Source organism: Typha angustifolia, chromosome 8 (assembly GCF_048772165.1).
Source record: "Typha angustifolia cultivar Huaian chromosome 8, ASM4877216v1, whole genome shotgun sequence".
Taxonomy (NCBI): Eukaryota; Viridiplantae; Streptophyta; class Magnoliopsida; order Poales; family Typhaceae; genus Typha; species Typha angustifolia.
This window is the reverse complement of record NC_133246.1, coordinates 4,537,383-4,565,127: the sequence shown is the minus strand read 5'-3', so window position 1 is coordinate 4,565,127 and position 27,745 is coordinate 4,537,383. Positions and strand designations below refer to the sequence as shown.

General features: G+C 35.9%; 4 protein-coding genes across 6 annotated transcripts; 1 reads left to right on the top strand and 3 right to left on the bottom strand.

Moving 5' to 3' along the window:
* Window positions 1–1,852: 1,852 nt before the first annotated feature.
* LOC140766103 (senescence-induced receptor-like serine/threonine-protein kinase) lies at window positions 1,853–6,513 on the bottom strand. The gene is made up of 9 exons (XM_073105527.1): window positions 6,260–6,513; window positions 5,622–6,183; window positions 3,731–4,179; window positions 3,501–3,639; window positions 3,346–3,417; window positions 3,208–3,276; window positions 3,050–3,121; window positions 2,370–2,441; window positions 1,853–2,293 (listed from the first exon to the last, which is right to left on the bottom strand). Exons 1-9 carry the CDS (start codon window positions 6,351–6,353, stop codon window positions 2,248–2,250), a joined length of 1,575 nt encoding a protein of 524 aa, XP_072961628.1. The 5' UTR covers window positions 6,354–6,513; the 3' UTR covers window positions 1,853–2,247.
* Window positions 6,514–8,188: 1,675 nt separating this feature from the next.
* On the top strand, window positions 8,189–11,726 carry LOC140764742 (peroxisomal adenine nucleotide carrier 1-like). The gene is made up of 5 exons (XM_073103472.1): window positions 8,189–8,684; window positions 9,566–9,797; window positions 9,945–10,091; window positions 10,964–11,130; window positions 11,329–11,726. Exons 1-5 carry the CDS (start codon window positions 8,539–8,541, stop codon window positions 11,606–11,608), a joined length of 972 nt encoding a protein of 323 aa, XP_072959573.1. The 5' UTR covers window positions 8,189–8,538; the 3' UTR covers window positions 11,609–11,726.
* A 402-nt stretch (window positions 11,727–12,128) lies between these two features.
* LOC140764741 (cyclin-dependent kinase D-1-like) lies at window positions 12,129–19,904 on the bottom strand. Its single transcript, XM_073103471.1, has 7 exons — window positions 19,470–19,904; window positions 17,457–17,755; window positions 17,281–17,389; window positions 16,114–16,239; window positions 13,127–13,362; window positions 12,716–13,039; window positions 12,129–12,576 (listed from the first exon to the last, which is right to left on the bottom strand). The coding sequence occupies exons 1-7, from the start codon at window positions 19,620–19,622 to the stop codon at window positions 12,513–12,515; spliced, it is 1,311 nt and encodes a 436-aa protein (XP_072959572.1). The 5' UTR covers window positions 19,623–19,904; the 3' UTR covers window positions 12,129–12,512.
* Window positions 19,905–20,652: 748 nt separating this feature from the next.
* Window positions 20,653–26,178, bottom strand: LOC140765843 (uncharacterized). Of its 3 annotated transcripts, none has more exons than XM_073105113.1 (8): window positions 25,832–26,178; window positions 22,964–23,077; window positions 22,810–22,878; window positions 22,669–22,688; window positions 22,541–22,593; window positions 22,379–22,409; window positions 22,199–22,280; window positions 20,653–21,147 (listed from the first exon to the last, which is right to left on the bottom strand). In XM_073105113.1, the coding sequence occupies exons 1-8, from the start codon at window positions 25,962–25,964 to the stop codon at window positions 20,939–20,941; spliced, it is 711 nt and encodes a 236-aa protein (XP_072961214.1). In that variant the 5' UTR covers window positions 25,965–26,178; the 3' UTR covers window positions 20,653–20,938. The 3 variants fall into 3 exon arrangements, with proteins under 3 accessions (XP_072961214.1, XP_072961213.1, XP_072961215.1); XM_073105112.1 differs by having other exon boundaries at window positions 25,836–26,176; XM_073105114.1 differs by lacking the exon at window positions 25,832–26,178 and adding an exon at window positions 23,182–23,252.
* Between the last annotated feature and the right edge of the window lie 1,567 nt (window positions 26,179–27,745).

Below are 27,745 nucleotides of genomic sequence, written 5' to 3'. Positions count from 1 at the left end.
TCCCAGTTTGTTGGTTAATTCAATAGTTTTCCGAGCAATGGCGCAAATGCTATCATTTTTGCTATGGGCGTGGATTCTCCGCAGCCCTCGTGTACCAATTTCCTACGGCTGCAACTTGGTTATCCAGTATTGGGTAGTCAAAGTAATGCTTTGAAACTTCAAATAGTTTTAAGTTGAATATAGAAATACTCATATAATATGAAGTCATTTAACTCTGTAAACATAGTTCATGAAGCTATCGATGTGGCAAAATTATTTAGGCTTTATAAGGCTAATACATTGGTTTTACCAGTTTGTTGACTATCTAATACCGGTTTCAATGACACTATCAGAGAAGTTTAATACTTTATTAAAGGGCTAATTAGTCATTAATGATTGTATGTACAGTTACCATTAGTCTCTTCCATTATTCTTCTATGAATGGGGCTAGATTTTCTTCCTGTATGCTAAATACCTGATTGAAATAGAGGATACAGAAGAAGAGCTGCGAGCTCGCCTTATAATTGTGAAGGGTTGTCCACTTGTTTTATATTATCCTAACTCATGTAATGCTTGAATCAATTTAGAGATAAATTAAAATTAAAAAAAAATGAAACATTTTACCTAACTTAGCAGTATGTTGGTAATTTCACTTCACTTTAGGAATATTTTTTTATTTTAAAATATAACTTATTATTTAAAATAACAGCTAAATACTATAATATTTTTACTCTATAAAATATAAGCACTATTTATTAAAATTATATCTTATACTATATACTAATTTAATTAATAATTTATCTTTGATATATATATATCTTATCAACTTAGTTTATATCAAGCAAAGGATATTTATGGTAATTTTATAAAAATGGAACATTTTTTATCGTATCTTCCTTCAATTTATATCATATCAAATTAATAATTATTATACTCTTATTACATAATACAAGTGAACATAAGAATAATTATTATTAAAATAAAAATTTTATTTTGATAATAATCAATCTTATTCATAAAGTAAATGAGGCCTAAAGTTATAAGTTATATTTTATCCGAAAAAGAAAAATAAATTTAAATCTGTATGACCAATTATATACAAATATTATCCCAGATGAAGAGGTGCTATAAAATTATGCATGTTTTCAAAATAAATTTTAATTTGCAAGAATGACTAAAATACTCTTCTCTCAGCCTAACCCCTTTTCACTTTTCCTTCTTGTTTTTTCACCGGTGTGCAAAATTCCTCTTCCAATTTCTGTTAGCAAAAAAATGATCAAAATACCCTCGTATATAAAGCTAAAGTACATATGATTATTAAATATGACTAGAAAAAACAATTATCTTTGCATAACAAATTATAACTATTTATTTTCTCTCATTCAGCTTCACATTATTAAATAAAAATTCTTACATAGACTTATTTAAAGTAATTGTTATAGTTTTATCCATGTTTTACAATCAAATAATAAAATGAGTAAAATAATAGTGGTATCTTAATTGTATTCAAGAGATGTGAATAAAGTTTATCTCATGAGTGCAGAAGAAAATTTTCCTAGAGAAATTATTAGTGGATTGCTGTCATGCGTGCGGAGGTCTTCTGTCTAGCATATGAATCAGCTTACAAACTCATAGTCTACCTAAAAAAAAGAGTACTCCTCAAAACTGGCATTACATGCTTGGTCTTGTAGCACTTCAATCCATCTACATTAATTAAAGGACATGCTTGTAAGAAAAGAGAAATTTGAGTCTAAAATGGGGAGGATAATAGATCATCCACAACTTGCTTAACTAAGCATTCTCGACACACTGTATTATTGCTTAGAAACACTTAATGTAGAACATTAGAAGAATATGTCAGAAAATTCACCAATTAGCGTATGAATTGCACAAGTTTGTTTCACTAATACATTCACGTGTAGTACATTGTCACATAGATTGCAAGTTAGATGCTATACAAACAAATTTCCAATTTGTTGACTCTCTTTAAATGTTTACAAACAGTTCGGAGTGAATTCTAACTCCTATCAACTATAAGTGAAAGGAAAAGAACAAATAACATATGGGCCAAAAGCTTAACTATTTTACATGAACTGAATGGTTCTTGGAATCTTGGTACCTTGGCGAACAACTTGCATTGCAAACTGCTCAGGGATGCATCTGATTATTTGAGACAGAATGAATGAACCTAGAAACTCATCTCAGATTCTCAGATAACCATTTACAATAAGTTGGCCCTTCTGTGGGTATTACAGAGACATGATTCATTCACGAAGCTGGAGGGCTTGAAGAAAAGTTATTCCCAGGTGTAAGCCTGTTGATTTAATTGGTCAGAATCAAGAGAACAGCAAAGTGGAGATATGATCATATGAGGATGTGCTGACACTCACTTGAGGTCCAGTCCAGGTTTGGTAAGCACGTTGGTTGGAACTTGACCACCTAGATCATTGTTCTGTAAGTATCTGAAAATTGAAATTGAATTAGAATAAGATGGCATACAATAGAGAGAAAAAAGAAATAGACCAGTAATTACTATCATTCAATTTATTATTGCTTTGACCCTTTTACAATTCAATTCAAGATATAATTATATAAATATCTAAAAGGACATGAAAAACCAAATTTACAACTTCGAACTATCATTCAATTTGTAAGGTCTTACCAAGGGTTACACATGAAGACAATATGGCTAATAACATTTAGGAGTGGAGCAGGGACTCACAGAGGGCAATTTAAATAATACAAACAAGTTAACGAAGAAAGCATGATATTGCCAACATAAGACAGAAGCCCCCCTAAAAGTAGTTTCTGTCATCATATGATCATGTTAATATGACAAAAGAGCACTAATATATCATCAAGCAAGCCAATAGAGAACAAAAGTAATAGTACTAATATTGGCTTTACTCGATGGTAAGCTTTCTCAAGTTAAGACATACGAGGCAATCCACAGTGTGTGCTGCTCAGTTCTACATTGACATTACCAGCTCGGGCCAAATGCTACTTTGGTGCATACTATATTACAAACATAACTACAATCATGGGAAAGCTATATAAGAGAACAACTTACAGCTCACGCAGCTTCTTAACATTCCCTAATGACTGAGGGATTGTTCCTGTTAAGTGATTGTCCTGCAAATGCCTTCAAAAGTGAAGCCATCTATGAGGAAATGCATATAACACAACAAAAAGAAAGTAAAAGACAAAAAACCTTAGGAAATGACTTACAATCTCTCAAGCCAATTTAGTTTGCTGAGATCTGGAATAGTTCCTGAAATGTTATTATCTGCAAAAGATCTGTGTGTGGGATCCATATTAGATTTAGATATATTTTGAACTGAAATTGCTTAACAATCAGATACCTACATAGCAGTAAGTGCAGTCAGATTTGCAATGTGAGGTGATAAAGATCCGGATACTCCCATACTAGATAGATTCCTGGTCTCAACAGAATGTGACATATTTTCAGTAGAAACTACAGGATCAAAAGATAATTCAGCACTGAAATGAAGTCCACTTACAGAGTGACAACACGTACTCGGGATGCACCTTCAGAGCATGAAATTCCAGTCCAGGAATATCCTTGAGGCATACAGGGATCTCCATACCAATCATCAGGTGGATTATTAATGCTTTCCTTTATTTTCTCTAGTGAAATTACTGAAAATAAATGATGAAAACAAGTGAAAAAGAAAAATTTTCAGAAGAAATGCTTCACTTGAAGGCTTGGTAAGTAGACTAGCTGTCATACCATCTCGTGTGTGGGTAACTCTTCCAAGAGGGAAAAGGCCGAATACCTCTCCAGCATTGATTAGTGGAGGAAGAACAGATTCAGGAGTGAGTGTTATTCTCGTCTCACCAGACAATATCCATGGTGTCGCAAAGACGACAAGGCCAGATGATGTCACCGATAAACGATTATAGAAGATGTAGTCATTTATAAAGACATTGAAAGACCTGAAGCTGTCAGGTAGTGTATCACCAAAATAGAGAGCAATATAATAGCTGGAATTTGGAAGGGACAAAGGAGGCCACTGCAACACTAGGGCTCCATCTTGTGCTGCTACTAGAGCAGTGCTAAACACATCTGCAGGAGGGTGATTCCAGAAATTGGTAACTGTAACGTTGTGAGTACTACTCACTGCATCTGAGTTGTCAATGAATGGCTGCCAGTATCTATCATATCTGTCATCCGGGTACCTATTTTGCACATTACCACTAAAATGGTTTAGAACAGTCATGAAGCTTTCAGAAATCAAGCTACCAACGTAATGTACATAGTGCATCTTGATCATATAGTGACGCTGACTTAAGTTCCATCCCGTAGTTATTAAAAAAATCATTTCTAGCAAGAATATCAGCACTTCTTTTCATTTCTGCCCACAAAGAACAACTTAATGTTATGGAGGTTCTATGGGAAGGTTGGACAACTTTAAGTGAAAGTCATAGATAGGTGTTGTTGGCAAAACCTACTTCCCCAGTTAGGAGCAAGCACAGATTTTAGGCCCCAAATAAGTTGCATGAATGTATAACGACCATAGAACAAGAGGAGGTGCACAATGAATATGGCTAGAAGCCTAAAACAAAAGAAGATTTAACATCTCTGAGATGAATGATGATTATACAGAGCAAGAGACTGCAATATAGAGAAAGAATGAGATTAACGCATTAAGTCTAAATAAGAAAATCTCAAGATTGATGAGAAAATGAATATAATTGAATCCTTCTGTAGGAAAGTTATAGTTTATTGCCTGGAGGAGCAGTTAACAATGAAATATAGCTATCTGCATACATTCCTTTAGCTCAAGTTGATTTTGGAAAAAGAAAATATGAGAAGCATTGTAATTGTGGACCTAGATTTGATCAAATGTGATATTTAAAATTGGGGACTGCCATTAATTTTTGTTCAAAAGATGTATTCATGTGTCTCTATTTAGAATTTGATCACCATTGAGAACCACTATCCCCCTTTGCTTTTCAATGACTTGGACCAATTGGATTTGAATCAATACAAGCTGCTCAAAATTTTTGATTGAGATTAGATGTCAGTAAATCCATTGTCATAAGGATAACTATGAGGTAGCAGACTGCCCGGTTGGTACAACCTGTTGTCATTACTAGTAAGTAGTAACTTAGTTTGAATCTGGTCTTCACTCAATTTTCACCAGTGGTCCTCTTAATCATCGTTCTTAAGAACATATATTAACGATCATACAGACTAATGAAGCTATGAAGCCATTTCAGAACAATATAATACTACAATAAGTATAGATGTTTGTGCAATTTATTCCACATCAAACATCCATTATAGTTCTGCAATTGATAAGGTACTTTAGCAATGCATTTGCACTTTTGCAGCAAATATCTAAAAAACATTAAGTATAGATGAAGTCTTGGAGGCATAGCACAAAGATAATTCAAATTTAGGTCACAAGACAAAAGCAGCCTTTGCTATACTACATCACTGCAGGCGTAGCTAAATCTCTTTCAAGTGAGAAAAACTTAGAAAGTGGTGATCATATCTTCAGGTATATTCTTCAAATGCAGTCATTTGTTTACCAATAAATGAACATATTTTTGTTCAACTTAAGATTACATAATTAAAAGACCACGCTGATACCAAATTGAAAGAACATCTTTACCTCTCAATTGGCCCAGGGGACCCGAATTTGCTCCTCGCGATGAGGCCCATGGCGTTCTCATTGAAATTGGTGGCGTTGTACACCGAGTTATCCAACAGGATCACCTCGAGCGCGGAGATGAACGGATCGGACTCCGTGTACGCCGCGTTGCCCGCGATGCAGACGCTTATAGTCTTCCCCTTGGCCAAGAACACAGCCTCGTAGTACGACGACATGCCGGCGGCGTAGTCGGCAGTGGTGTTGACCTTCGTCCAAAAGGTGCCGTCGACAATCTGGTCGAACACCGGCGGCGCGCCGAGGCCGTTGACGCCGCCATAGAAGTAGGTGGTTCGAACGAGGTAGCGGCCGCCGCGGTATATGGGGATGATGTAGCAGAATTTGCGGTTGCGGGCGGCAGAGGAGGGGCGGTAGGGGAAGGAGCGGAGGGTGGAGAGGGTGGGCTCCAGGCCGGGGATGGAGACGTTGAGGGGGACGCCGGAGGAGATGAAGCGGTCGTCGGAGCTCCATGTAAGGCCGCGAGCGTCTACCAACGACGAAACGGATCCGCAATCGATGAGAAAGCCTGACCAAAGAGGGGGATAAAATAAGAATAAATTTTATCAAATCAGAGAGAAGAGTATTACAGGCTAGCAAATTACCACTGAGCTTTGGAGCTTGGGAGAGAGCGGAGATGTAGAAGAAGGAGGAGAGGAGGGAGAGGAGGAAGAGAAGGGAAAAGGGATCATAGTCCATGGTTGGGTGGATGAATTACTGGAAGGGAGAGGAGAGGAGAGGAGAGAGAGTTCGAAGCTTTTTTTCTGTTTCTTTTTAAGAGCCGTTTTTGTTTGGGAAGGAAAACGAGTGAAAGACTGGTTCAACGAGTCATTCGAGAGGCAGTCAAGACTCAGGAGGAAGGGGGAGCGGGTGGGGTTTAATTGGATTCGAGGGGGTTTCTTTTAAATACGATTTTGGTTTTAAAAATTGAATGGGTGAAAGAGACGGCTCGGAGTCGGGTGAGAGAGAGAGCAACGAGAGAGTATATAAATTCATTTGACCTCAGCATTCTTCGGGTTGGGTCTAGTCGGGTTCCGATTAGGCTTAATTCCCAGTCGGACTAATTTTAGTTGACTTAGCCTAACTTGATCCGGAGTAATTATTTATTTACTAAGCCCAAGACTGTTCTATGTACTTGTAACTCAATGATATCCGGATCAAGTTTAGGCCCGATCCGATCCACCAACAATAAGAAATTATAATCTAATAAACATTAACATGCGCAAATAAAAATAATCAAATTATAATTATAAAAATCAATCGAATTATATATATATATGAACCAAATCTGACCCAATGGAATAAAAATTAGATTGGGCTACCCAATTAAAATTTCATGTTGGGCTTAGATTTGATGACATTTTGATAGGCCCAGTAGGATCCAATTCTTTTAGTTTATATTTATTTTTTAAAAATAGAATTAATATTTTGTTTGGGCCTCGTAGAGTATTTGGTGTTTCCTAATCCTATCTGACCTTCTAATATCCTCTGTTCGATTTCGGATCGACTTCAAATTAAGCCCGATCCGAATCCAGCTGTGGCTCGTGGTTTACATGGATGTACCACCGTCCACCGACCACCTCTGTCAGGAGAGCACACAGGAATCCTTTGTTATGATGTGCACTGTCAGACAACGATGTGCATCTTTTGAATTTAGGGGGTTTTACATAATTGCCACTTCAAAATATCATAATTGATATTATATATATATATAACACAATTGCCACTAAATTTTTTCAATTTTTTTTAATTGTCGTTATAATTAGTTTTTAATAATAAAATATTTCTAAGAGATTGTTATTAACAAACATATGAATAACAAAACATGCTCTTGTTTATTAAAGTTTTGAGTTTAAAATATTTATCAATGATATTTATCTTGCATAAAAAAAGATATTTTTTATACTATGATATTATGATGTATACATAATAGCTTTTGAACTATTTTAAATAATTTATAAAAAGACAATATAGTATTTTTAATCTAAATTTAAGATTAATTATATATAACTAATGGAATACTATATTTGAAATAGCACAGTGACATTTTCAAGAATGTAGAAATATGATGTTTAAAAAAATTAATAGTTAATTATTTTAAAAATTTAATATATAATTTAAGGTTAAGTATATTTATTACTCTTTATATGACATATAAAAAAAATTTAATAATTTTACTTAAGTCATAAGTATTCATGCAAGTCATGCACACATGATAATTGCACATAGTATCATATGATTTAAGCAAGTGTAATCTCAATTGATATATATCTGATGACCAATTTTGACTGACATGTATAAGATCGGCCTATATAAAATTCTACTACCGAGAATGACCAACTCATGCTTTTTCTGTGGAAATTTAATATCAAGCATATGGATACATCTGAACTGCAAGGAAGAAGTGGGTAAATTGCAAAGAATCTCGGCTCGTTCCAAATTGAGGGGCAGGCCGGTCAACAAACGAAATAGTGACCGCGTTCCACGTTAAAACCCAACTCGTCTGTAGAGAGAGTCTAGAGTGTAGATCAAAGAAAGCCGACTGCTCTTCCCACCAAACCCCCACCCCTCTCCCAAATAGACACGGCGCTGGGGATCAACCCGAGTCAAACATTATACGGTATAAAAGGAGTGCTATGCGCATTGCTTTTCCCAAGATCGAATGCGCTCAGAAATCTTCGGTGTGCAGTGACGTGTTCTTCTTGGAGACGAATTTAAGAGAGAGAGAGAGAGAGAGAGAGAGAGAGAGAAGCGCAAGGCGTAACTCCAACAACTACTGCTACTGGCTACTGCTACTGCGACATACACAGGAAGAAAAAGGCGAGCTTTTAGTTTTTTTATCTTTTCCTCGTCCGAGAGAGGAAAGAATAAGAGAGAGAGAGAGATGTCGGGGGTGGATTGGGAGTCACTGACGGAGGCGACGTCGGGGGCGGTGGGGGCGCTGGTGAGCACCACCGTGCTGTATCCGCTCGACACCTGCAAGACCAAGTACCAGGCCGAAGTCAAAACCCACGGCCAGATCAAATACAGGTCTAAATCCCGATCCGTATTCCTCATCTTGTTGCCACGATTTTGTGTTTTTTCCCCTTGTTTTTGATCGCATGCTTGAGATTTTCTTTATCAAGATTGGACCTTGATCCAAATTACCTATTATTTCCGATCATCAACTATGATCAGAAATATGCGTGGGTGTATCGGTGACTTGTTCAAGAGTCAAAAGTTATTGTGTGCGATGATTTATACGATTTTGACTGTTGTCTGATCTATTCAATTGGGATTGCAGAAGGAAAACAAATCTCTTTTGGTCTTTGTAGATTTGGTATGCCATCAGGCCCTGATAACAAGATGTCTGTGTTTCGCTATAGAGATTTATTTGCATGATTATTTATTGTTGGGAAAACATGGTCCCAGTACTATGACAGATAGTGAAAGAAATAGAAAATCAAAGATGCCCCCATTTGGGTTGTGGTGGCAATGAAAATTTTATGAGCTATTTTCCACAGATTTGGCTATTTTCCTATCTTCCCTAGATCAGTAAACATTCATAAGATATTACTTGACATATTGGATCAAGCGATGTCTCTGTTCATACTTCAACAAATTAAGCCATCGGTTTATATTTACGCAGCTTATGGACTTTATGGCATCTCATAGAAATGATAAAGAACATATAAGTTCTATGATTAGCAACTATTATTCATAATTATACTTATTTAAATCTATCTTCATGGCTTTGCAAATGCATGAAAATCTGGACTTCCTGATTAACTTTAAGTTGAACTGTCTGTCGCTTACTTGAGTTTTCAGCATAGTTTGGTTACTTTTCCAGATTTATGGAGTTATTTTATTGTGCCTGATGTAGGTTACATGAGACAAGCATCTATTGAATTTCTTCCTATTTTGCTTCTCAGGAATCTTTCAGATGTCTTATGGGAAGCAATCTCAAACAAACAAGTTCTTTCTCTCTACCAAGGGCTTGGGACGAAGAATTTGCAATCTTTCATATCGCAATTTGTTTATTTTTATGGCTATAGCTATTTCAAACGGCTTTATTTAGAAAAGAGTGGAGCTAAATCTGTAGGAACAAAAGCTAACTTGGTAGTTGCGGCTGCTGCTGGTGCTTGCACTGCTATTATCACACAGGTGCGTGACTTAGAACTGGGTTCGAAATCAGACACTGCGAAGTTTATGCACTTCCCTGTGTATATAGTGTAAACTTTTTGTGTAGAACTGTACTTAATATTCCCATATGTTTTATACTTTCTTGTGTTGATTCTTCTTATTATCCAGCCGTTAGATACAGCATCTTCTAGAATGCAAACGAGCGCGTTCGGAAAATCCAAGGGATTGTGGGAAACTCTTACAGAGGGTTCATGGACTCAAGCATTTGATGGCCTAGGAATATCTCTTCTCTTGACCTCAAATCCTGCTATTCAGGTACTATATTTTTATATTGGAATGATGAAGTCTAGGACTACTGCAGAAAGCTTAATATTTTTATTTTGTGGAGTTTTGTAATTTCATGCAGCACTTCCCTTTTATCAGTGCAATTAAGGTAGTATAATTTGACATGGCAAAACAGATTTAGACCATAAGATTTTGAGATATGACAAGTTGACAACAGAATGATATAAAAGCATTATAAAGTCTTAATGTTTTCTTTTATTATCAAGGAACTCTACGTGTGGCAATGAAATGACACGATTCCCTTATATAGCTAACTTTCTATTTCTTGTGGTAACTCACTCATCATACTAATTTCAATTTGGGTACTCCTTTTTCCCCCCAAATTACAATTAAGATTAGTAGCCTGCCGAAATGGTTTGAAATAAAGTTTTGGTGGTTGTCTTTTTGATTGCTCTCCTTGGATCGCTGTTGTTGTGAAATCAAGATTACTACCAATCTGATATCTCTCTAAGCTAGTAAAGACTCGTCATTGAACTTACTTTCTGATTTAGGAAGATGTGGTGTAGTGAATTGATTCAGAAGATGCTAACCAATGCTATCAGACATGGAGATATCAGCATAGCTATAAAGAGCAATTATATTACGTTATTTTTATCTTTATTTTTGTAAAAAAATTTATATGAAAGCTAGATGAATTGAACAGCTTACTTGTCCTTGCTGATATCTCTAATACTTGGTGCATCCGCAACAATTAAGCCATTGGTTTATATTTATATGTATCGAAACTATAATTAATTTCCTTTAGCTTTATAATTATCAAAAGAAATAGCAAAACACTTTTTGCAGCAACAGTTAAAAAGAATGGTCATCCTAACTTTCTTTTTGCCTTTTGACATGTGCAGTATACTGTATTTGATCAGCTGAAACAAAAACTTCTGCTGAGACGGAGCACGAACGATCTGCCATCTACTGGGAATTCATCTCCAGCTGCTCTCTCTGCCTTCTCAGCTTTCATTCTGGGTGCCATATCAAAGAGTGTGGCAACCATACTGACATATCCAGCTATCAGGTATTCAGACTTTTCATATGTTTGCTCAAACATTACTATCCAGATAAAGAAGCACCACTTTCTTAGTAGTCAATATAATTGCTTAAAATTTCTTTGCCCTCTTCCAACTTTTTACTTTTGCTTGTTGCGTTGCTAATAGTTTGCTTGAGTACCCTGGTACTAACTGGTGCGATATGATACACCTATTCTTGTATGCAGGTGTAAGGTCATGATCCAGGCTGCCGATCCGGAAGATGGGGGCAACAAGGCTGGCCAACCTAAATCTCCCAAAACAATGACGGATGCCTTGTTCGCTATATGGAATAAAGAAGGCATTGCAGGTTTCTTCAAAGGGTTAGAGGCTCAGATCTTGAAGACTGTCTTGAGTTCTGCATTGCTGCTGATGATAAAAGAGAAGATATCGAGGTTTACTTGGATCTCAATGCTTGCTCTTCGGCAGCATCTTTTGGTTTCTCAGAAGAGAATTAAGGGCGTATAAGTGTATGCATTGTTGACTTTAAAAATAATCAGACTGCTCCCACTTGTCTCTGGCAAGTAGAGATTTTTGGATCGAAGTAATAATCGTTCAATAATGCAGTAGAATATTCCAAGATTCAGCTTAGTTGCTACTTTGTGAGGAAGTAAAAAGTCTGGATTGCGGCATTTAAGAGAAAACCCTACTTTCTTTTTTATGTTTATCATAGTACATTCAACCGGACGTACGTAGGTCTCGAGATTGGCAACTAAACAAGGACGAATTGGTCATCCTTTCGCTTAGTTGTGCATGAACAAGCTAAAAACTCTGTTAATATGAGTGGCATTTTTTTATTTTGCCATGGTACAAACGATCATGGTCGCCTCCAAGGAGATCTCTGCAAAGAAAGAAAGCATATGTTGATGTAAATTTTGGATTTTGAGGGGGTGGGTTATGCTGTACAACATGTTTGGTCCTCACAAAATCATGTAAAGCCAGGGGCTTATCCAAGTCTTGAAAGATATCATGAACCCTATCGACAAAATGATGAGCATCACAAACATTATTAAGATAAAAAAATAATCATCATAGTCTCAGCTCACTACTTCATCTTTGCTTCCTCTAATGAACAGAAACATATCAAATAAGATTACAAGTTTATCAAAGCCTCAGTATAGAAGTCCTGGCGGACCAGCTCATATTCCTGAATTATGTCTCAGTTTGATGAATCCGGAGCAAATGTGTACATTTTCTTCACATGGTTTGCACCAGTATTGATTGGGATCACGGCGCTGTTCTTGCCGGTTAAGTTTCAGTTTGGCAGTCGTAGAACACAAACTTCTTGAAATTTTGTATCAGCAGCAACATATTTATAGCGTGTAAGCCAAAAGTAGAGACCATAATTAGGCTCTTTCTTTTTTTTTTAATCTCACTGTGGGTATTCAAATTCAGGATCCAAATCAAGTTTCCTCTTCAAATGTGACTTGTCAGCACTGCAAGAAGATCAAATGTTAATTCATCTTCACTGAAATAAACTAGACTTCTGACTAAAACTAAACAGTGAATGCCTGAATGCTGATGCATTACATGACTTCTGTTAGTATATATTATACTTGGTCAACCAAGCTTTACCTGTTCAATTTTGGTCTAGGGAATGGTTGTGAGCCAAATATAGCTCCAACATCAATTGACATTGGCATTTTGCCACTCTGGCTGGAGGCCTCATCTGCTTGCCTTGCCTCCCTGAAATGATCCTCAGGCTTCTCTAGCTGCTGTATATTCCCTTCAAACTCTCCATTTTGGACTGTTACCCTCCTCAACTTTCTCGGTGGAGACAAAACAAGAGGACCATCCTGCAAGTTTAAGTCCAATGGCTTGTTATTCAGTGAGTCTCCCTTGGGAGGTGGTCTCGGAAGCAATGATGGCTTTGTTGGCGCTGGTACAGATGAAAAGTACCTGAAAGAATCACAAAGAAGTTACGTACAAAGTTAACTAGTCAATAGTGTTAAATAGTGTAATTCCAGAGACTATGAGTACCATCACCTGTGTTCTAGTGCCTGCTGTGCAGTTATCCGTGCCTTTGGGTCATATGTGAACATTCTTGATAATAGATCTAAAGCATCATCACTGGCCATAGGAAACAATGAACGCAGCGGAGGTGCAGGAACGTATTGGTATTCAACATAATCTGGAAGGTAAATCATATCAGGCCACTGGGATTGCTTAGGGGTTCCAAAAGCTGCAAATATTTTTCCAAGTTGATCGATGTCACTTGAACCCTGCCATGGAAAGGGAAAAATTGTCCACACCTTAGTAATTGAAAACCTTCTTAGTTGTATGAAAGACAGAAAAGAAAAGAATTTCTTCCTCTGCATGAAAAGAGCATATTCAGCAAAACAATTGAGAGGATAAGCTGATGAAAGCAGAAATTTGGTCCTTTCGACTCCCATAAAAGCACACTGCCTTAAATCTTTTCCCCATAGTATGCATGTATTAAAAAAAAACATTCTCTTTTGTTAAAAGATCCTTAAGGCTCGATTTGGTTTGCGATTGAAGGAAAATCTAGAGTAGATATTCTAACTTCTTACTCTTAAAACTGTACCTTTAAAGTTTAAACTAGAGCGGGATAATTTGATATTTGGTTGTAAAGTATAATAATTACTTTTGATGTTATATAAAGTTGAGATAAAAATATAAATAAGCAGGAAACTTTTGCTTGCCTTTTATGAAATTACAAAAAATCTTTTTGAGGTGACAAAGTGGTTTGATGGGATAGATGAACTAAACCACCCTACAAAATAAGTATATGCCCGATCATTTTCTATCTCAGCAATGCATGCATCAATATATGCATTATCATCTCTATGCATACAATAACTACAAATTAACATCTACACTTACTGTCATACAATAAATCAATCTTTTTTGTACTTATAGCTCATATATCTACAATACATGCATTCATATATGCATTACCAATTTTTATATATGCAATGACTACAATTAACATCTACACGTATTACCATACAATCAATTGACCTTCTTTTGCATTTATAGCTCATATCTGCAATGCATGTATCCATATATACAATACCATTCTCTATGTATGTAATGACTATATATTAACATATACATATACCACCATATGATAAATCGGTCTTCTTTTGCCCTTATAGCTCATATATGCATTATCGTTATCATTTTCTATGTATGCAATGATTACATATTAACAATATCTACTACGATACAATAAATTGACCTTCTTTCACACTTGTAGCTCATATATGCATTATCGTTATCATTTTCTATGTATGCAATGATTACATATTAACAATATGTACTACGATACAATAAATTGACCTTCTTTCACACTTGTAGCTCATGTATGCAATGCATGAATTATATATAAACAGCTTCCTTCTCTATATATGTAATGGCCAAGGATTGCCATGACGAGCAATACAGAGCGTGCTGGTCAGCACTTGCTATGCCAACAACATATAAACATGTGGCATGAGGGACGCCGCATCCTCTCGCCTCCTGGTAGCGATTTGCAAAGCCGTTGTTGTCACTGGCATGCCCTAGCAGTGAGGAAGTAGATGGTGGAAGTAGGTTGGATTAAAAGGATCTATTGTGTGAATCTAACTTAAGTTATGGATCATTCTTCCTCCTCATCACTAGGGCACGCGAGCAAAAGGTGATGATGAGCACGAAGGTATAGGGCATGCGAGCGAAGGGTGATGATGAGCATGAAGATAAAAGCAACTAGTCTCCCTTCCTCCTCATTTTCTTTTCCCTCTCTTGCATAAGGCCAGTGGTAGGTGGAGTCTCTACTCTTGCGGCACATGCCGTGCCGGCCCTCACACGGTTATCCTTGACAATAGCTACATATTAACATCTACTTTTAAGTATGCAAAGCATAATGAGTAAGAAATAAGATAGGTGGGTGGTAGGAGAGAAAAGATAGGTGAAAATTTTGAGAGAAACTTTTGGTTTCTAGAATGAGATAAGTGGGTGGTAGAAGAGAGGAGAGATGACTTCTCATTTTTGAAATAATTTTAGTCATATCAAGCGTGAAATTTTAACTGAGCTTATGTGTAAAATAACTTTATAATATTTTTAATCTAGAGTAGGGATAATATGATGCTTGGTTGCAAATCTAGAGTAATGTTCCTTAATCTAGAATAGGAAAAAAGATAACTTAGAACCAAAAGAGGGCTAAAAGATTATGAGAAATCTTACATAATAACAATCTGTACCTTTTACTAGTCATTAAAAACACTCCCAGATAAAGTGTCTATCATGGAAAACATAAGAATCCTAAAAATCTTACATCTGCAAACTTATACCCAACCTCAACAGTGAAAACAATAAGCACACATTTATGAACAAACTATAGATTCCTAGCCAACAAAATATATTACACAATTCACTTTCAGAAATAAAAAGCCACATGGCCGATGGGATAGTGCTCAAATTGTTAAAGGGGCTCATATTGTATAAGTATCCCAAAATTTGACTCCCAGCAGTAGGGCACCATTAGGTTTGCAATTCTCTCTCACAAATAAGAAAAAGAAAAAGAAAAAGAAATACCCATATACTTCATTTTGCAAAATCAAGAGATGGTGTATTAACACCTCTCAATAGGTACATTTAACTTTTATTTCTAAAATGAATAAGAGGAATAAAAAAGAATGACTAAAGAGACCCTAAGAAAGGTGATTGCCCTTATCTACATTCTACTCCAAGATTAAAATCCAAATTTTATCAAATACTTTTCTAAACAGTTATTACCTGCAGAGGCCTACCCAACACTAATATATAGTTCCTATTTTAGTACTACAGGTGAAAAACCTCACATGAAGCTCCCAGTAGTAAATTCAGCTCCTCATGACAAGATCTTACCTTATTCCTCTATGTACAACAATCAGTTAATCTTAATTGTAGCAATAGTGTGCAATGTACAACATGCCCATGCTGATAAACGAAAAGCCTTATGCAATACAGCTAATCAAATCAGCAAGACTAACCTGCAGAAATGGTCGCCTAAGAAGAAGTTCAGCAAAAATACAACCTGCAGCCCATACATCCACTCCAGCTCCATACTGTTTTGTACCAAACAACAGCTCAGGTGCCCTATACCAACGTGCAAAGACCTAAAGACAAAAAGAATATACCATTTAATCATACTTCTGTTCTTTGCAACCCAAGTATGCACTACTATATTAAAGAGGAATAGGATATTAACAATGATAGGATAGCCAGTACCAACATAATCGAGAAAGATAAACTGCACCAATCAAACCAAGCACTAAGAAAAAATATCAAAAGAGATGGATAAAAATATATATAACTTAGTTCCATAGTCAAATTATAAAATAATCAATCTATTCATAAACTTCATAGAATCATAACACAGGTTAAATGAGCTTCAAAAACAAGGATAGTAATGCATAATGCCTTTGAAGTCCTCTAAAGAAAAAGTGCCGAAGTCAAGCTTGTCCAGTATTAGGTGTTATACTAAATACAACCAAATGCAACACCAGCAGCACAACAACAACTAAGCCTTTGGTCAATATCTGACTTACCTAATTCTGTATGAAAATGGATCCTTGCATAAGTAGCGAGCACAAAATACTCAAAAAAAGAAGCCATTAAAAAGATTCCACCAAGTTGAACCAAGAGAAGATTGAATGTTCATATTAGAGCATAAAGCTTTAATTACCTGAAGTAGGAGCATAAGCATGTGTATATGTGGAGACAGGTGGCAAGAACAAGGTCTAAAGTACCAATTAGGGTTTCAATGATTTCATACACAGCAATATGGGCTGTATATGATCAATGTTAATTGTTTCACCAACCTGTGACATATTTTTCTAAAAAAGTTCTTATCTTTGAGTGCTCAATTAGGTTATCAATAGAGACAATATTATCCCTTCAAAAAATGAATAAGGATGTGTTTGATTGCAGAAGTACATGAAAGATTCTGCTCAATGTAGTCACATCATTTGATTGTCTTGCTCCAAATAAGTTCATAGCTTATTATTGACAACATGATCTGTCAGATGTGCATTTAATTAAAAAGTCAAACTACAACTATACGATGTATGCCTAAAATTATGCAACCTTGCTTTTCTCCTCTATTTTATGTCTTGGTAAAAGGATATGAAAAAACACTGAATGGAAAAAACAAAAACCTGGTGAGTAAACTTGCGGTCAGGGCTTCCAAAAATGCGTGCAAGACCAAAGTCTGCAAGCTTGAGCTGCCCATCAGCAGCAATCAGAAGGTTGTTAGGTTTCATATCCCTGTAATATAGTTAAGAGTCAATATTACTTTTCAGAAGAAAACATTGAAGAAAAATATAGAAACTACCTGTGCAAGACCCATTTTTTATGGCAGAGTGCAAGTCCTTTCAATGTCATTTGAAGATAAGATTTAATATCAGCTGGAGAAAGCACAATATTCCTATCACGAATAACTGCTTCCAGGTCACTCTCCATGAACTCAAAAACCAGATGCAAGTTACCCTTGTAAGGGAAAGCATCAATCAACTCAATAATGTTTGGATCCTTGAGCTCTTTTAGCAGCTTAATTTCCCTTAGAGCAGTGAAATTTACACCTTCCTTGTACTTCCCCAGCCTAATCTTCTTAATAGCAACTGTTTGCCCAGTCTGCAAGCCACCTCACACACATTAGCCATTTAATCTGAATATGGAAGTTACTGTTATTTCATCGACATACAGTAACAATTAGGAGACAAATAACTGAGACCATTTTAGAAGAACATCACTACGGGTTCCTCTGGAGAAATAGAGCAATAACATGGCTAAAAGTGCATGCCCTGTCCAGATCAGAAGAAACCCGAGCCATTATACAAGATCAGAGGAAGAGGAGGAAGAGAGATGAGACGAGAAACTAACACAATTCCCACAAATAATAATTAAATTACATCCATTATACAAAGCATCTCTCATCCAAAAAAGAATAGCATTACTTCAAGAAGATAAGTCAATACTATGTTCCAGAAAGAAGCAAATAGAATAATTTCGTTAACTCATAGTGTTGCCATCAGCACATCACCCCATGATTTCTTTAGTTTGGTGATATTGTCTGTAACTTAATACCTTTATGAAGATAATATAATTGAAGAGTTGTGATATACTAACTGCTTCACAAAAAAAGAAATTTGTAATGCCCACAAGAATCAATTTGCATAATGAATTTGAGCAGGAAACTAATGATCCTATTATCTAGAGAGCAACTTGACTGTGAACATCTAATTAGCACTCCCGATGAATCTGAGAATAGATTTGAACCTGAAAGAAGTAACTTTTATCATTCAAAATGAAAAAGGGTCAAGAAGAAAACAAATATTCTAAATCCAATGCATATCTGAAACCATACAAAAATTTCAGAAAACACTCTACATCCTGTCAAAATTACAATCTATGCACTTCTCTTCTAATATTGAATGGGATACCATGAGAGATCATCCAAAACAATTTACCATGTTTGAAGAATGATGATCTAATTTACCATGTCAACCTCCTGTAATAAAAACTAGAGAGCATCGAAAGAAGGAACCCGTCATGCAACAAGGATACTAAGACAACACAAGGAAACAACATGGAGGGAGTCCACTAGACAAACTATCATCTGATTATTCTTCCTACAGCCATATATTTCAATTATATAGTTTACTTTGTAATTCTTTGAAAATGGCATCTGTTCATCTTGTCCTTAGTTATTCAGAAATCATAATATCTCAATCTGGGTAATCAAATGCCAGCCTCTCCACGAAAAATAGAGAAGGGAAAAAACAATGCAAAACCATTTTTATGTTAAGTGCATAAAAATATAGATCCTATTTGAAACTCAATAGATAAATAGTGCTTTGAGGGAAGATGTTGAATTAAAGATGGATACCACAGAAGCAGTGTTCTAAATGTACAAAAGATAGCTGAATCAAAGAAATATCAATTTAACACCTGCATCTAGTGGAAGTCTAAGTTATCTGCATTTAGCACCAATGTGAAGTACATGTAAAGAACTCAAACAAAGCACAAATTCTAGTACCATAACGTCAAGGATAAATCCATTACAAAGTTAAGCTTCTCTAACGGCACGCTCCCTCTAATACTTCTGTTTGAGAAAATAAAAGAGCCATGCTCATCTAGCTCTTTAGCTTCACACTATCATATGTCCAGTGATGGTCACTTTCACTTCAACGAACAAAACCATGGCAAACAACCTCGAAATAGCAGCACAATTGACACCAAAACCATAAAAGGCATCAATTTAACCAAATCAAGACGAATCGGGGAACTAAATCCACTGCATCTTGACCTTAGAAACAATCCAGCCAAGGAATTCGAGTTAACCAACCTTAGTGTCGATGGCCTTGAAGACGACCCCATAGGTACCCTCCCCGAGGACCTCGCGCTTCAGGTAACGGTCGGCGACTCGCTTCGAGGAAAGCGACGCATCCTCAGAGGCAGCGGCGGGACCCGGCCCCGAAGCTGGCATCAACATCGTCATCAACGTCGTCGTCCGATTCGCGTCTCACCGCAGTAATCGCAGCAGAAGGGCAAGTCGAGATCGAGTAAGGGCGTCCTCCACGGCCGTGTTCATCTCATCTCCTCTCCTCCTCTCCTCAGTAGGGTTTCCGTGTTTGGATTCGGATTTGGACCCACAGAGAAAAGAAGAGAGGGAAAGGGGAAAAGGGAAAGAAAGAGCGAGCAAAGTGCAGCGCCGTGCCGTGGGGACGGCGAAGGCAGCATAAGATATTGGTGTTACTATTCACATCATCTCTCTCTCTCTCTTTCTCTCTCTCTCTCTCTCTCTCTCTCTCTCTCTCTCTCTCTCTCTTTTTATGAATAATAAGCAAAGTTATTATATTAATGTTTCAACTATGACTCATCTCACATTACACCTGAAAAAGAATAAAATTAATACAATTATGTTTATGCGAGCTTTCATCATGATATGTTTAAGTTTTTTGAGCAGCTAATTATTAGCTTAGTATTAGATCTAAAAACCTTTGCCAATTTAGATTAAAACCAGACCCAAAAAAGAGAACATTTTATTTATACTTAATCCTTTTTTCTCGATCAAACTCGTTAGTTCTTGGAGAAAAGTGTGTAAACTTAACGCAGCAGGTGCAGCAAAAGTTCCAGCAGTACTTAAAGATTGCAAAAGTTGGCGAGTAGTAAATTTGGCATGCTCTTTATACGGGATGATGATAAGATTGACACAACCACAGGTGAATTTCCCATCTAATTTTTCTTCAAAGTACCCACCATGTTGTCCTTGAGTTTTCTGATAGTGAATGTTAATAAATAAATAAAAAGAGCCAAATTGTCTTGTATGATCAAACCATTCACATTACAATGCTGACCTGAATGCTTACCAGTCACGAGTTTATAGGAGCTCAATTGCAGTTCAAACATTTCTTCAAGGGTTTCTCAATCTTCTACAGTGCAAACTATTAAGTAAAGGAAAAGAATAACAAAGCAGATAAACTGCAACATCAAAAAGGCAAACACTTAGCTCATTTTCCCTACATCACTGAGATGAAAAATGTACTCTGCAACTAGTGCTGTGAATTTTCAAGTCCTAAAATCCAATGGTTACACCTTGGACAGCCAACTATATCGGCACAATCACCACTCAATGTTTAAATCATTATGATACACAATACGTGACAAGTTTACAGCAAGTCAGCAACTCTCTTTATTGTGCAATCGCTGCTGCTTCCACCTGTCTTGTATTCATGGTATCGATCACTCAGCCTAATGTTTAAATCATACTGATACACAATACGTGACAAGTTATCAGCAAGTTAACGACTCTCGTTATTGTGCAATTGCTGCTTCTACCTGTCCTTTATTCATGGTATCGAGCCCCATCAACCCATCCATCTTTTGACAAATATAAATGTAGTGGGAGTCTGGATCTTCGAGGACAAAATTAGCTGGTAGCAGACCCTTCTCTGTTAGCGGAACAGGTTCCATGATAGATTTCGGAGAACTACAACCTGCACGGCTTTGAAATCCAGGTCTGGCTGAAAATTAGGAAGACATATGTCAGAGAATAAAGAAAAGAAAGGCTGAAAAATAACATCATTGACCTGCAAGATAAGCCGGTCCTGCTAAAGATAGTGCAGAACTATTAATAGCCCAATGCTACCATGTAGCAAGTGAAGGGAAACTCAAGGTGAAGCCCTCATAGCTAGCAGCAGTCATTAACTTTTCTAGTCCAAAGTCTAAGCCAAGCTGGATTCAGGGAAATGATCTATAGAAGCAACCCTCCATCATCACAATGTTGGAAAAGTAAAGAACAAATTTGTTTCAAATTTATATTTGTGGAAGAGACTTATTTAGATTATCATAATGTCTTAAACAAATTGCCATCAATTTTAGTTTGTACAAAACACTCAATCTTCCCAGTTTCAGGAAGCATTTAGGCATCTAACTATCTTTAACCTTGGTAAGCCATACCACATTCAAAGTGAAATTGTGAAAGCCAATTCTCCTATTGGACCTAACAATCCTCAACAATCATTTAGTCAACATTTTGCACATTCATATCTTAGTATCATAATAACGAGATAAAGAGTTTGCTTTGCATTTTACATAGTCCTTTCTATAAAGGCACAAGTACGAGATATAACTGCTTTGTAAAGTTGAGATGATTTTAGATCACATGTGAAGATTAGACAAAGGTCATAAAAGCCACGGGTAGAGGCAAATTCAATTTAGAGCTAAAGTATAGACAAACTAAATTAAAATGTCTCTACATGGCAAAGGCCCCCCAAGTGGAACACTTATCTTTAAAATTTGTAAATTAATTGTTTAAGTTTGTATGATTTCCTAAACTAGGAAAACTTACCCAGTTAAGGGCACAACTTTCCTGAACATAGAGAATTCATATGATGGATGTCCAGAAAAACCAGAAAAGGAAATAAATACTTCTATTTCTGCAAACATTATATTTTTCCTTCTACCGCAGCACGACAAAAGAGAAAACTACAACTATGTTTAATATGAACAGAAAAGCAAGGAATACTTATTCGATTGAAAACATAGTAGAATGAAGGTGCATCGTGTACGCACGTATAATGTACAGCGTAATCTTCCAATTGCATCTTGCTTGATTCAAACGGGGCACACGTACTGATGGATCACCATATGTTATCTGTGAAAAATAACAAATGAATCTCACTAAACTTCTGGAATATTGAGGTAATCAAACAGTATTTGCAAGTAAATCTTTTGCATGTACTCAGAATTTACCAACATATAGATCCCTCCAGGTTTAAGAAGCCTACATTGAAAAATTGTTTAATGTTAAATTGTAAAATATATTAGGTGAACAACTGAACAAAGGAGTGGACCATTTGAGATCCAAAGGGACATTTTTATGAAGTAAAATTCCATAGGTGATATAGCCTAAACCTGCTCACTTCTTCTAGCATTTGGGAGGCACTGAGTGGAGCATCTGTACCACACTAAGATCCAAAATAGAAAGTTAGAAATATTAGTATGTTAAGGTGTAAATAAGGCACTAAGAATACGATGCTTACCATTAAAGAATCCAACGTCCCTAAATAAAAGGTCAATATATGTGAGACCAACATCAACAAATACAATGAATGAATTTATAACTAGTCACAAGGATAGTATATAATGCAAAATTCAAGAGAATCAACACCCAATATTAAAACCTTTATCAATGACACAATCAAAAGACTCATCATCAAAGAAACTCATATCCCGTACATCCATTTGCATATCTAAAAACCATAAGGAAATCAATAGCATATGTGACCTGTCAATCAGTTATATGAAAAAACTGAAATGAATCACTGAAAAGGATACACTTCATCTGTGGAATATGTACATATTTCTCTCTCATGATCTCGATGACAACAGATGAAATATCGATGTTCATTATGTTGATATAACCATCCCTCACCATATCTTCTGACATAACTACAGAGGGAAAAAAGCAATTTCAATTAGCTTTTGAAGAACTACAAAATCTCAGTACAATATTCAAAAGGTTACCACAAAGCTCTAAACAACTGAAATCGTACATGCATCATTTAATGATGATAATGTTGACCAAAATGCAGGAGACATTTTCACTCCAGTACAGAGTCCTGCAAACTCCAGCTCCTAGCTTTTGTGGAAGTAAACTTAGACCAATCAGATATGGTGAAAACTCATCTATTCAATATGACGCATATATGATCTACAACCAATGACACACTAAGAAATTCATGTATGCATATTATGCATATGTGTTAAGCATGCGATCCAAAGCTGTCTTGCATGTAGCTTCAGCTTGTCCATTGCTTAGCACATATTTTCTCCTGACCAGAAAAGTGATCAATTTTAACGAGGTCAGAAAACATGGAAGATGACTTTAAAGTTGGTCATGGATAATTGTATGCCTTGTGAACATTTTAAAAGAAGTGCATAGTAGGTGAGTGTTGGTTGCCGATGGTAGGAAGTACACTGCTATACTCACTTATAAACTGTAAAAGTACTACTTTCAAGTAATTTTACTTATTTATAAATATTGATATTATGGAAAACATGCTAAGTAGAATGTCATGAGTAAATTTGGAACGGTCGAGAAAATTTATTACTTCATAAATCCAGAAGAAGGCTGAAACTAGGCTAGGCACACTAGGAAGAAACTCCTTGAAGGCTCTAATCTTCCAACATAGTGACAAGGAAATATTTGCCCAGTCAAAGAGAAACCTGGAATGTAAAAGCATAAAAGCTACAGCATAACACTCCAGCGGTAGTCTAGTACACAGTTCAGCAAGCATATTATATATAATTATATATCATGTTGAGCTGGCAGAGCATTAAATATCTGACCTCACAAATAACATAAGACTCTCATAAATGAAAGAAAAGGAAGAAAAAGAAGAAAAGAATAGGAGAACAACTACCAATTTCTCAAAGGTTGTGCGTAGAAAACATCGACTGCTCGTATCAAATCAAACTATTTTTTAATTACATAGATTATAAATATTATTTAAAAATACAGAAAATTTTCTAAAAATTTAAAAAACAATTACAATAAAATAAGAAAATAATAATCACTCACATATAAAGCCTAAAAACTAAAAGAAATAAAAAAGTACTCACTTACTCAAAAATAAATAATAATTATATATAATATATAGCATATATAAAAAATTTAATAATAATTTACCTTCATAACAACAAAAAATCACAAATTAACTACATATATATGTATGTATATATAAAGAGAGAAAGATCATGACAGCTAAGTGACACTCAGTAGTAATAGGTTTCCAGTGCAAAGAGAAACATGAGATGAAAAAGAAGGAGAGCACACACTTATTAACTGGGACATCAAAAATTGGCCAATCCCAAGTTGGATTAGCTGATACAACTGATAGCCACCTAATACCAGCCAACTGACTAGTATTGGGCCCAAATCGGGGATTGGCCGATTTTTGGAACCCTGGCCCCTCTCCTCAAAAAGCACTAGAGATTCAAATAAGAGGATAAAAAAGGACATGTCAACGAAACTTCATCATACAGACAACTCCTTACTAGAAATCAGGATAGAAGCTAACCGGTGCTTCAAGACAGAAAATTGAATATTTTAATTTAAGCAGTTTATCAGGTACACTTGCTCACAAGAAAAGGAATCATAGTAATAATTCTGAGAAATGGCGGACTGCAGAATTGGTAAATGGAACAAACTATGTTGCTTCTATGTTTACATAAAGATGATCAATTTATGACTAGTATTATGGTTGATATTTAGCTCTTACAGAATGTAGTTTCCACCAATGACCAAGGTAGTACTAGATAATAGGAAATCCAACACCTCCCTATCAAATTTTGGTATAAACATAATTCAAGCCCAAAAAGCAAAGACAAATGATTAAAGTCATTAAATGGGACATGCAACCAACTGTTGCCAAAACACCTATCCTCTAATGTTAGGTGACATCCCTAATGGTGTCCGACTTTCAGAGTCCTATTCTAGATGAGAAATGAATCAGTAGATACATGCTTTTATCATCCTATGATCTTATAACTCAGAAGCATCAATCTGATTCTCCAACTCACACAAAGAGTTTAGATGAAAGACAAAATTATCACCTTTGTTGATGGAAACGAGCTCTCCTAAAGTCAAATGAAACGTAATCATACCAACTAAAAGTGACGACTAAGAGAGATAAAGAAGCAAAAAGAGGAATAAACAAGAAAAGGTCGATGCAATAATAGAAAGTAAGCAAACAAAACAACAACAACAAAAAAGCAACTGACAGCAGTAAAGAGTAGCCAAATCTTCTCAACCGTTAAGACTCCAAGATTAATAAAAGTGACATTAGCTTCTTTTAATGCATGCTCAGTTTGTGGTGACTCTAACAGACAAAAAATTACCAAAGGCACTCAATCCCTCCGACTGCATCATACACCCCTCCACCTTGAACTACATGGTTAACTTTCAATGAAATTATCTCCTATTCTCAGCTTTACATAAAAAGTGCTTCCTTTAGTTGCAACTCAACATGCAAATGCAACCGTCCGTACGTAAGATGTTCGACCAAATGCTTCAAAGAGAACATCGCGCCTATTATCCAACAAATCATCTCCAATAATTAATCCGTACGCGATCATTCCCAACCAAAAAAAAAAAGTGGCAAAAAATAAATTTCGCAACGAAAGCAAGAGCGAAGTGCGCACATACGGGCATTGCCGCAGCCGACCATGAGGACGCGAGAGGAGGTGGGGACGAACATGCGGACGAAGGGGCGGAGGGCGGAGTAGCGCTGGTACCAGTCGAAGGAGGCGACGCCCTCCTCGATGTAGCGAGCATCCCAGTAGACGGCGTCGCCGTAGTTGTAGGTGTTGCACTGCGACGCGTCCCGCTGCATCCTGAAGCTCCTCCTAAAAGCCCTCTCCTTTCTTACTTGTATTCCTATTCTAATCTCTCTATTCCTCTCGCCGACGACCGTTCCAAATCTCTATTTATCTGAATCCCAATTTGTGCGTGGGCAGTGTCGCACGCCACTAGCCGCCAAAAGCCTCGCAGGTCAATCGTCGCTTTACCTTTCCTAGCTTCGTTTACTTTTAGCCCAATTTTTTTTTTCCTTTATACCATTTAAGAGAAAATTTCTTTTATAGCCTCGTTTATTTATTTACTATTATACTACTTTTCTGATTGAAAAAACCTTATAGTTTTGAATTACACTGTGAGATCTCTTCTACCCATTTAGCATTAACAAAGTAAAAAAGGAGTATATAAAAAGGAGTATAACTATATGTAAAGATTTATCAAGATATATATCTAAATCCAGTAAAAAGATGGTATGCATTACTTATTTAAATTATATGTCAAAAATATACAAAGCATACTTATATTTTGTATTTAAATGTACCTTTTTATTAAAAGCTAGATGAATAAAAGAGTCAAAATTTAACATTTGAAAATTGAGGAACTCAAAACTATCAATATCATAACTAGGGGGTTTTTTCATGCAAATTGCCCTTTTTAGTATAGAACTTTTTAGGCCAAAAAAAGAAAAAAAATTATATTTTGATCCTCACTTTGGTTGAGCCTAATTTCTATCATAGTTTACTAATCTAATAGGTAAAATTTGAGTATACTTATTAGAAACAAAATTATAAATAATTAGATAATCTTTTCAATGTATCTAAAATAATATCAGTTGTATTTTAGGTGACAAAGATATAACAAAAAATAAATTATATATATATATATATATGTAATTTATTGAAAGAAAAAAAGAAAGTTAGTAAGTCTTTTTCTTTCATTTTCTCCTTCGTTATCTCGTAAAAAAGTTTAATCCAAGAGAATATTCTTTTCCACACATTTTAATGAGAATTTCCACCTATGTCGAGTTTGATCTTCTTCAAATTTAATTCTTAAATGTATTTCTTTTTAATCCTTTTTTAAGCGAATTGAAACTTTCATGGTGTCCCAATTGAGACTCGAATATTGAATATATTCAATCCCTTTAACGATCCGAAGACAGACACAGTCTAACAGTCAATTTGTACGATAAAGAGTCAGAGACACTAAAGAAAACAAAAAAGGTTAGGCTGCGTGCTGACCCACCACCAATAATTCAATGCAGTCATACTATTCAACTATATATCCAAGGTCCATAAGAAAACCACAACTGCTTAACTCCGTTTTGGCTGCCTTTATCATCTTATCTGGACTCTCTCATATAGTGTGTCTCACAAGTGTAGTCCCTTCTTTAAATTGAAAAGATATGGCAATAGATGTGGGAAGCTTAACATCTCAGTTGATTACGTTTAATGCTATTTAAGACAAATTTTTGATGCAGCAAAGAGGCAATAAAGAATTTTGAGCCCTTTTAAGAGACCTCTGCTTCACTTTCATGTTATGTTCCACTCTCATCAATGGTAGTAAGAAATAGTCTTTCAATTTTTACAAGTATTACAACTATTCTCGTATAACTGAAAAGATATCTAATGTCACATGCATTTTTTGTTTGTTGAAAATAGTTCATTAACCCATTCATTGATCAAGAAGCAGATTACAATAGAAGTTGGGTGTTGGGTCGAGCCATACTTTACTAACCAGCTTAACTGGGTTGTTTGCCATAA